This window comes from Citrus clementina, unplaced genomic scaffold (genome assembly GCF_000493195.1).
Source record: "Citrus clementina cultivar Clemenules unplaced genomic scaffold, Citrus_clementina_v1.0 scaffold_3, whole genome shotgun sequence".
In the NCBI taxonomy this organism is placed as follows: Eukaryota; Viridiplantae; Streptophyta; class Magnoliopsida; order Sapindales; family Rutaceae; genus Citrus; species Citrus x clementina.
This window is the reverse complement of record NW_006262339.1, coordinates 27,603,843-27,615,461: the sequence shown is the minus strand read 5'-3', so window position 1 is coordinate 27,615,461 and position 11,619 is coordinate 27,603,843. Positions and strand designations below refer to the sequence as shown.

Below are 11,619 nucleotides of genomic sequence, written 5' to 3'. Positions count from 1 at the left end.
GAAGATCGCATGCATGGTTTACAATGTAATCAATGCCAGCTCATAAAATTGCATATGTCATTTTCAAGTTCGCATGCGCAAGCGCAACTACCTAATTTAAATAGCAATAAAAAATTATAATAAAAATTCTGGGCACGTACGTTTTCAAGCTTTGTAAAGGCGGATTAGCTTACCGTGAATTGCATAATTTCTGGGATTGAATTGACGTTATTGTTTTTCCGGGAAGATTCTTCAATTCTCTCTCTCTTTCTCCTTTTTTTTTTTATTTATATAATGCAAGGACATGAAAAGCATATCGGAAATGTAATAAAAAAATATATGTGATTGTTAATACTTATTTCTTCTCTATGTGAACTGAACCAAGTGCGGTAGATGGAAGTCATTTGCACACATAATAAACCAAAATGTGAAATGGGACAATTGGAAAATGAGATTTCCGAATTCAACTCCGATGCTTAAGTTAGCAAAGATGTAGAAATCTTGTAAAGGTATTGACTTTGTTTTGAATTAGTTTTTTTTTTTTTTTTTTTGCCTTGCTCTCCTATCGTTTCCTCCTCATATACCTTTTATATTTTGAACGTGTGGAGTGTTTCTAGGGGTATGGGGATCGTGCCCACAAGCTTTTTTCTAAACAAGCATTTGAGAGGCGTATGAGTCAAAACCTGATCAAGTAGGGAAGAGTTTTATTGGTTAAGGCAAAAGTTTTCAAAGACATCACATTATTGATGCTGTAAAAAAATTACAGCATCATAGAGGAACCCAAACAATAATGATAATAGAAAGTATTGTAATAAACTATTTTATATGTGTTTTATTAATAAGACTATACGAGTCAAAGCAAATGAGAAATATTTTATTCACCAATTATTATTGAAAAATATATATGTCTATATAACTATAGAGTGAGAAATATTTTGATTTAAATTTTTATCAAAAAATTAAACTATTTATTTCATGCAATTCAATGGTGGAGGATATAACATTATGAAATGGTGTTTTCACTTTCAATATCAACCATTAGACTATGAGATATTAGTGGCTCAAATATTGTGCCAAAATTTTAAGTTAAAGTATCACAAACCATATCTTTATAATGGAAATATAAAAATATACAATGATTTTTTTCCTCATTTTGTCCATTAAATATTATTTGATGTAATAATTTATTTATTGTCACTATTAATTATCATAATAAAAGTAATGACTCTTCGTAGCATATAAATTTTATAATTACTATCAAAGAATAACAATAAAATAATCTTTCATGATTCATAAACTAAAGTTAATTAGGAATATGTGTTAGATTTAACTTTTATGAAATTAACAAAGTGACATTTGAAAATAAAATGAAAATAAGCTTGTGAATGTTAAATTTTATAAGGCTGAGATAATTTCCTACCATGTTAATAAAAATCTAAAAATATAAATTATTTTCTTTCACTTTTTTTCCCACATAAATATTATTGAAGGCAATATTTTATTTATTGTCACTATTAACTATCATAACAAAAGTAATTACTCTTCATAACATAAAATTTTATAATTACAATCAAAGGATATCAATAAAATAATCTTTCACGATTCATAAACTAAAGCTCATTAGGAATATATATTCGATTTAACTTTTATGAAATTAACAAAGTGATATTTGAAAATAAAAAGAAAATATATAAGCTTATAAAACTCAAAACTCCTACCATGTAAGGATATTAACTATAAGATAAATATAAAGTTAAGAAAATAAGTATGTTAAATGGGTATTAAAAATAATACATACTTCATGATCAATTATACAATGACCCTTAATATTATATAAAATAATGAGTATTTTAATATATGATATTAAATTTTATTAAAACATATGTTATCAAGTAATTTTTATGTTACAAGCAATCTCAACAATGAGTTTATTGATGTAACTATGACATTTACTTAAGTATATGTATTTAGTTGTGTTATTTATTAGTGTTATATCATATATAAATTTTGTAATTGCAACTTATTTATTTGATTTGTGTTAAATAACCTACCATTATATTTTATACTTAATGGTAATAGATTTTGGAAGATTTATTTAAAAAAGATTATCACATTTTAAATTTAAAGGGGGATTGAAAAATAATTTTAAATAAAATATGCTATTTAAGTGCAATTATTTCAAACTCTAAGGGTGGTTACAGTTATTTTACAAATTTCTCCACCCCTTGCACGTTTGTTAACCATTTACCATTATTATTATTTTTTTTTACCTATAAATTTTGTGTACCATTGATTAAATCCAATGGTACACAATTAAAAACATTATTGATGCTGTAAAAAAATTACAGTATCATAGAGGAACCCGACATCTAGGATATTAAAATTATCCAAACAAAAGGTTCACTTGTTGCATGCAGTTCTGTTAAAAAAATATTTGTATTGATATACATTCTCCTTCGAACTACAATTGAAGTCCATGGAAAGTCGTCCCAGAACATAGAATAAACATTTGTGACCAAGATTAATGGACGAATTGACTAATTAACGTTTCTTTCGATCCTAACGGATCAAATTAACTTGTTTGCTGGGCATTTTGTCTCCTCGAAAATTATGCCAGAGAAAGAACGGAAAGACTAAATATTTTGGGGTTGGCTTTTCCAATACCCTTCTTTTTTTGTCATCAAATGTACATACTTTGTTTAAGTTATCAAAATGTTCGAGACAAATTAAAGAGACTTTAAAAGTTGAATTACAATATCTTTTCATATTCATATCAACCAGCTTAACAAACAAAACTAAGTTTTATTTCTCGATCCTAGCCAGATTTCCGGTATACTAACATTGTGACCGTAATTCTAATTTGGACCATGTAACAGTTTGATCATTTTCATTTAGAGGGAATGCTTATAATTAACATTAAAAAAATGGATACAACTCTTTGAGCATAATTTGCAAATTAATTTGCTTATTTGAGAGAAAGTCATGAAGAATTAAGCGTAAAAAGCAAAGAATAAATTTATACTTTGACAATAAAACTATGCTCAAGACTATAAAACTTTTATTAATTATATCAAATTTCAATATTGTCATGCAAATTACGCTGAAGGAAAAAGGAAGGCAAATATTCAGTATGTTTAAGCAAGCTGTGCAAGGTGAAAGACAAATTTGATTAATCGATTTCAGAAGAGAGTACAGTTATTGTATATAGAGAGTATTAACAAGATTACAAGGATGATCTTTTCACTCAGAGCTAGTAAAGATCACTGGTGTGATAATCACAAATCACTCTGCTTTGACACACCTGCCCATCAGCACCTTTTATACTTGACTCCGCCAATAAAGGATGTTATCTAGGTGATTAAGAAACTCAGAAACTTCATCATAACGAACTCAAATGCTGAATTTAAAAGAACGCACAAATCTTTGTTACATCAAGCTATTTTTTATGCTTCTATTAATTGTGGTAACGCAAGCCGACTGAGGCTTCCTAGAGAAACCATGGACTCGCTAACCGGGTTCTTGTAAATTAATCAAGCCACTTTAAACGTTTCCTTTCTATCAGTTGTAGCCAGGTTGCCTTGATCAATTTTCTAGGACTTCCCCAATGTACTGTAGAACTCGAGCACGATAGAAAAAAAAAGGATTTGTAACCCTAAGTTTATTAGACTTTTAAAGATCTAATGGCAAATGATATATCAAAATATGAGTAGTCTAGATTGAGTTTTTCTCATACTTAATGCCACAATTAATTGTTTATATTTTCGTTTACGTCCTAACTCTACCAAAATCCTTCATCCTTCTTTGAATTTGTTATTAATTCCTTTCATTTATTTATAGACAAACCTAAAATTCTTAATAAACGTTAAAAATATGAATTGTTAGTTAATGATTAAAAACGGTCAGAGAACTTATCTGGAAAATACTAATCATTAGTTATTACAACAAGAACCACGTTGTAAAAGGAAGAGAACACCATATACTGTATCTAGTATGGAAGTCGTAATAACCTACACAATTATCAACCACTGCTACATGAGACTAAATAAATCAAACGAACTTGAAGCTGAAAAACAAGGAGGATTCCCACATGAAATAAATAATAAAAATATACATCTAAATTACAAGATATTTAACTGTATTATTATTTGTAATACAGTTTTTTATTATTGCCAATAACATATTTTATATTATTATTAACAAAAAATTTTTGTTACTGCTTATTATTTGAATCAATGTGAGTGGAATTTAATTAAATAAAAATAAAAATTTCTATAATTTTTTAATTTATGTAATATATGTATCATTAAATAATTCAATTAGAAAAAAGTTGATTTACCTATAATATTTTTATCTTAGTAACAATTAACTTAATTTTCCTCAGGGGCCTGACTGAATAGTATCATGGGGAGGTAAGGGATAAAAAATAAATTTGGATTTTGTCCCACCCTCAACTTTTTTTTTGAAATAATTTTAATAAATTAGTTAAAATTATCGATTGCTTTTCCCAACTTATCCTGTTAGAGGTATGGTTCCAATGGATATGCTTGTCTCTATTTATCCCTCTCTCATTATATAAAACCTTGCCAAACATAGGACAAGCTTTGGATTGGACCCCAAAAAAAAAGAAAAAAAGAAAAAAAAAAGAAAGGGTCCATGTCCATGCCACAGTGAGCGTTATAATTCATATGAAGGTTTTTCTTTTAAGGTAAGGTTATCAAATTATTAAAAAAAATTAATTTAGTTTATTATTATGAAACAAAATTAAATTAATTAGTAAGTGTTAGATTTCATCCCCGGGTTTTTCTTTTAAGGTAATGTTATCAAATTACATAAAAATTCTAATACAAACAGTAAGTAAAAAATTAAACACGTATAAAATAGGATGAACAAAACAGTAAAAGATACTCTATTCAAGGTTAGTGACACCATTGATATTAAGAAAACAAAACAATTAAGGTAATACAAAAGTTGATTGAAATTGCAAAGGTTTTCAAACACTCGTATATAATTTAACGACGTTGCAGAAAACAATTACAGCGGATGCAAAAGAGCAATTGAGAAGTGATCTAAACTCCAGAGAACTAATCTGGTAGACACCATCGCTCATCTTATGGACACGTGGGCCTTCACGCGTGACCCACTAGATCAGAACCCATAAATCTATATCTCTATGGATCCCCCTAAATTACATGAATGTAACTTAGCATTGGCCTATCTCTATATTATATAAGTAGCGTCATGTTTTAGTCATCGAATCTTTGCTTTATACAGGGAAAAGGACAAACGTACCCTTAACGTTTAGGCAAAATGACAAAAACCCCCTAATATTTCAAAAAAATTATTTACATCCCCATTAATTATAATTTAGTATGTAATTACCATTATACCCTTCTAACATATGAAAAAAATTATTAGATTATCCAATTTGTCCATATATTGTTAATAAAATTATAAATATATCATCATTGTCTCATTCCTCTATTTAAATTTTTATCAATAACCAATTTTTAAAAAAGACATCTACACATAAAAAAAATTGTAAATAATTATAATTTTAAAAATAAAATTGGTTATTAATACCATAATAAATAACATAGAAAATTGGTTATAAATGTACAAGTTTAAATGATTGACATGTGGAGAATTGTTAAATATACAAGTTTAAAGTTTAAATAAAATTGGTTATTAAATATACAACTGGAATTGGGCCCTGTAATTCAATGTAGGAGATGCATCAACCAACGACAAGCCATGCATTTCTTCAAAATTACTTAGAATTGAACCTGACAGGTTATTTTGGGAGAGATTTAGCATCTCCAAGCTTTCCATACTGCAAATTAGAAATATTCTGTAATAAATGCCGTTGTTTCTGTTTCGCACACCTGATCAGAAGTAATACCAAATTCACAAATTAAAGGAAAAACACACACACACACATATGTATATATTTGGTACCGAAATCATCAAATTTCTCCAGCCAACAAATAAACTTGCCTAACTACCAGCACGCGAATCAGCGAATGGATGAAATTAATCGCATCATAGAAGTGGGCTGCTAAGAAGTCGATTTTTTCGCTTACTTTGCAGTACGGTGAATGGTCAAACACGGTCAGAGGACTTATTTGAAAAATAGTACTAATTATTACTGGCTTACTTGATTTTTCCTTAAATCACAAGGACTACATTAATTGTGAATTATCCTTAATTTTTTTTCCCCAATCTATTCCTTTCTTTTAACATTAACAATAACTATGAATTGTCCATTAATTAATCCAGTTGTGAACACTTTCAAGTTTACATTCGAGGGGTTCACCTCTTTGTACATGCGCAAGAAATTATTTTTTAATTATTACTATGCTGAGGTTATGGCAATTATTTTAGTGATTGATTCTGACTCCTCCGTGGCAGTTCACCTTAAATCTTAGTCTCCAACCCCTTGGGATTGTTCGTAATTATTAGATTATTCGTAATTGACTGACTGTCTGCGTGGTTGGTCACGATTCTGGATTCCCATCTAAGCATGAAAACGCAACCTCCACGATTGATCTCAGTTTTTCTTGAACACTGCATGATGGAGCTGGAAGACGCGGGTCAAACATTTCATCAAGTGCTGTATCCGTGTTGAGAGATGAAGATGAAATCGAAGAAAGAAAATCTCTTGGATGCTTCCCTTTGATCACTTCCAACACTAACACTCCAAAACTGTACACATCGCATTTCTCTGTGATCTTCATTGTGTAAGCAAACTCTGTTTCTAAGATAAATGTGCATAAACTAGTCTACTGAATGTACTACATAATTTTTTTCAACAATATCTAGGTACATTGTCCTGATACCACACCCATAACATAAAAATATTCCTCAAATTGGCAACAAGCGAATACTAAATACCTGGTGCAACGTGTCCGTATGTGCCTGCGAATTCAGACCGGTTGGACGAGTCCGGCTTCAGAAACTTAGCAATTCCAAAGTCTGCAACATGAGCTTCATATTCCAAATCCAGCAACAAGTTCTTACTTGATATGTCTCGATGGACAATCGGAGGAAAGCAGTCATGGTGCAAGTAAGACATGGGCTACCCCTTTCAAGAAATTCATAGACCATAAAAGAGTGTCGGGCATGTGAGCAAAATCCATAAAACTTCACAATGTTTCGATGTCGAGTAAACCTTGTTTAAAAGCTTAGTAGAGTTCAAATAAGGAGAAGATCATATTCCCTCATAAATATCCATTCAAGCATTGAATTGCATCTACAATGTGTTAGAACCACTTGGACTTGGTAACTGTTAGAGAAGCTCACTGTGCAGAAAAGAGGAAGGTGCTCAAGCTAAGGAAAACCAGCAAGCTGGTGGCGTCAGATGAGTATGAGCAGAATGACAGCTCAGCTGCCACCTCAGCTCAAGTAGTTGAGAGTTTGTTATGTTTACTCTGTATATCGAGCTGTAGTTGAGCATGTGTAGATTCTTCTGAATCAGTTAATCATTAGCTCTAGTAATGCTTAAGCATCAAGTATAAATAAGTTGTAATTATAACATTTCCATTTAAGAAAAATAAATACAGGTATTCTGGAAGTTCTCTGGAAATTTTCTGAGATATTTTCTCAGCAACCAAACAACAATTTTCTTAATTTCTTTCATGGTATCAGAGCCAGTATGGCTAGTTCCAGCAACACAACAACACTTTCAAATTCAACAAATGCAAATCAATCCTCACAGATCTCATTCTCATTTAGTAATCCAATAAAACTAGATCGATCTAATTTCTTAATCTGGAGAAAACAAGTTCTTACATTGTTTAAAAGCTTAGTAGTGCTCATATTAGGAGAGGATCATATTCCCTCGCAAATATCCATTCAAGCATTGAATTGCATCTACAATGTGTTAGAACCACTTTGAGTATAGGACTTCTTAATTTTTAATTTCAATCTCAACTAGTGTGACATATGATGATACAGGCAAGCTATTTTTATTCTGCTTGTCTCTTCCTATCTTGCCCTTGCACTTGGTAACGTTAACAGTTGGCTAATTCGAGGAAGCCAATCCCTCCAAGATGTAACACAAGTATTTCTTTGATAAAATGATTCATGCCTTCATCATTCAACAATGGCTTATTTATACAAGCCAGACAAACACATAAACAGGAATGAAACAAAATAATCCCAACAAATCAGGAACTGGATACTTGACAAACTAAGTTGATAATATCTCAACTAAATTAGACTTATTCAACTTTACTAATACTTTAGACTTATTCAATTGGACCGAACATGACCATTAACTCAATAAGCATATCATATGATCTAACATTACTACAAACTGTCATGTTTTTAATTGATAATTTACCTTATCATCTGTCACATGGTGAATTGTGTAAAGACCATGTATATGTTACACTGGTGATAAACTCTATATCTCTACTTTATAAGTATAGCGTCACATTTTAGTCATCCAAATCTTTGCTTTTGTATAAACACTGAGATCCAACCGGGAAAAAAAATGTTGTTAGATACAATCCCAAAAGGTTTTATCAAATTTTGACTCCTTCTGACCCATATCTTATCCATCTATAGCTACCCTTCTCTCTCCTTTTCATTTTACACTTCAAACGGCCTCTTGCTACTTTAATTATATTTCAATGATAAGTACTTCTATTTACAAAGTTGAGATGTAATTAAAATTTTGTCCCAATTAATGACGAGCCTTAGAATTTGATATTTCCAATCGGTATGATGATCAAAGCAAGATTTTTTTTTAAATCCAAAATAATGCAACTAGATTAGGATGTAATTCATAATTTATAAGGATCATTAATTCTATTGGCTTTTGTAGCAAAACTATGGCGATAAGGAGATTTTTTACCATATCTCCCGAAGCTTTAGGCGAGAGATGGAACTAATGGTTCTATATCAATGATAGTTTTGAAAGTGGGTCATGGAACTACAGTTTATTTCTTTTGTTTTTTTTTTTTGGACAAAAACGTAGCTAGTCTTTTGTGGCCATCTGCGAACTAAATTTTTCTTTTTTGAGTTGTGTGTCTTCAACTAGCATTCTTTTGTTCCGAATTGAGGCGTACATAGCATGATGTGTACGATTAGCTTGTGCAACAATGAGTAATGAAGGCAACCAATAGATATAGCAGAGCAGCTACTCGTGCATGTTCATGTTGGAAGATGAAGACGAAACTGAGGAAAGAAAATCTCTTGTATCCCCTTGATCACTTCCAGTGTAACACTCCGAAACTGTACACGTCGGGTTTTTCTGTGATCTTCGTTGCGTAAGTCCTGTATCCCAGCTCATTCCGGTATACTGGTGAGTTAATAGACATGGGAGAGGGGGTGGCTTGGGTATACTACAGTTATAGGGTACAGAAGAGGTGGGAACTTCCAGCACATGTAAAAAATCGGCTGCATTCCCCTCCTCCACGCGTATATTAAATGACCCACAGAAGGATTCGCCAGCGGCACAAATCCAGGGAGGCTCAATATCTGGCGAAGCCATCAGCTACGGAAGTATCTGAATATTCAAATTACACAATCTCGCTACAAGAACTGCATAAACAAAGTCAAATAAGAAAGTGAACATCAGTCACGAACCCGTTATACGAAAGAGCACTAATCAATCAAGAACTTGTATAATGTTTGCTCTTTAACTGACATATAATAAGCAATCAAGAGCGGAAGTAACAAAAAACATCTAAATGCAACAATCAACAGTTGATATGCTATAAACTAATCCAAATATATAACTACATGGTTCAAAAGGAATCTGAAGGTTGCATCAAAGTTATTATATGAATAAACAAGCAAGAATAGAATCAATACCATTCCCAAAGCTATTTGCTGAATCATACTCTTCGTGGGATTAAAATACTTCTACAAAGGAATCTTACAAAATCCAGTCAATCAAACACACGTATTCACTTCAAAATTCGTGTTCATCAGTTCAAGTAACAATAAAATTTGGTCAAATGAACCATGCCATAAAATTAAAATCTAACGTGTACCCAGATCAGAGATCACCACATACATGAATCTAAACATCAATGGAAGAGTACACACCAACTCATTCACATGCAAAAAGCTTTAAACTTTACAATACCACATTCATTAAAGCCACTGCACTACACGTGTGCAATAAATATTGAAACATCAGAAGTCTCAAACCATATTTAAAAAATAATAAATCCACAAATAAATAAATTAGTCTAATTATATGTTAAAATAATATAAAGCTGTAACCAAAGTCATGCTTAGCTCCACAGAAAAATATAAAAAAATAAAAAACTTTAAACAAAAGTAGCAAATCCGGATACAAAGTTAAGAAAAAAAATGAAGTGAAAATTGTATCAATCTTCAGCTAAAAAAAGAACTTTAATCGTATCAATTAGGTGAGCTTTAATTTTCAAGGAAGGTAAAACGAAATCTTGAAGCAAAAGCGTTGACTGAAAAAACCGAAAAAAATTGAAGCTTTAGTACATCGTCATAGTCGATCAAAATTAAGAAGCAGCAAAAAGCTGGAGGAGATATTTGGGGTTACCTTTTTGATTGATTTATTTCAATAAAATTATTATTATTAATGTTGAAAGAATGAATTTTTGAGTTGATATGAAACGAAGGAATGTGGGGAAAAGGAGGGGTGTGAGGAAGGAGTGAGAATGAAACGGTGACGTTTTGGGGGGTGTAGTGGGGGAAACAGGTGGCGAGATGAGGAGGAGGCGGGTGACAAAAACAGGAGGGAAATGGTAGGCATGCACGAGTCCTTTATATTTATTTTATTCATTGGGAAATTGTTGCTTTTTTTTTTGTTTTTATTTGCTTTAAAAAAAAATCTTTAATATATATAAGAAAATACCGTAGTTTTGATGGTGAAATTGATATGACATTTTGTTAAGCATTTATCGTATCGCGATAAATTAAATGAACGTGTTTCTTTTTCTTTCTATTTTTTGTTTTGCGCTTTTAGGTAGGTTTCGTGTGGACTTGTCTGCTTACGTGTCGTTTTTTAATTACTTCAGAATATTTTACCTTTTTGTAAGATTTTGGATACGAATAATTGAAAATGGAGTACGATTTTTGCAGGTAATTATTTTCCTGAATAATAGACTTCATTTATTTCCAAATAACCAATAAAAAATAACAAAGTAATTGCCTGGGATCTAGCCAAACATAAAAATCAAAGCATCAGAATACAAATTTTGATAAAACATCTGCCATTTGATTACAAATCTGAAAGACATGGCGAATCAAAAAAATTTATTTTGGTCGTAATAAGTATTGAACATCATAATTCTATACCAGTACTCTATCATTCCAAGACTAGCTGAACAACATGTAAATTTTACTTTTATTTGAATTTAATGTTTTTGTTATCGAATTTACACAATTTTATTAAAGCATAAACTTCAAATGTTAATGTTGGGGGCAAAACTACTTTGCAACTAGGGTTTGGTACACCTTTTTGTCTTTTTCTTAAGGTCAATTATAATAGAGTCCTGTAATTTATTCTAAAAACAAAAAAGTTAAAAAGTTTTAAATTTTCACATATTAGTCCTACCCCTACAAATTTTTAATTGCATTAATGCTTATGGAAGCCACGATTTTCAGGACAAAAACTCAATTAAATTTATTTAAGTATACAATTAA

The 11,619-nt window shown here is 30.9% G+C and overlaps 1 protein-coding gene across 1 annotated transcript in view; it reads right to left on the bottom strand.

The window, feature by feature from the left end:
- Positions 1-7,051, bottom strand: part of LOC18048062 (MDIS1-interacting receptor like kinase 2) — a 15,785-nt gene extending 8,734 nt beyond the window's left edge. The window contains exons 1-2 of the mRNA XM_024187281.1: positions 6,871-7,051; positions 6,513-6,733 (exon numbers count right to left, since the gene is read on the bottom strand). Of these exons, the coding sequence (XP_024043049.1) occupies positions 6,513-6,733; positions 6,871-7,051 (402 nt within the window). The remainder of the gene's footprint in view (positions 1-6,512; positions 6,734-6,870) is intronic.
- Positions 7,052-11,619: the final 4,568 nt, after the last annotated feature.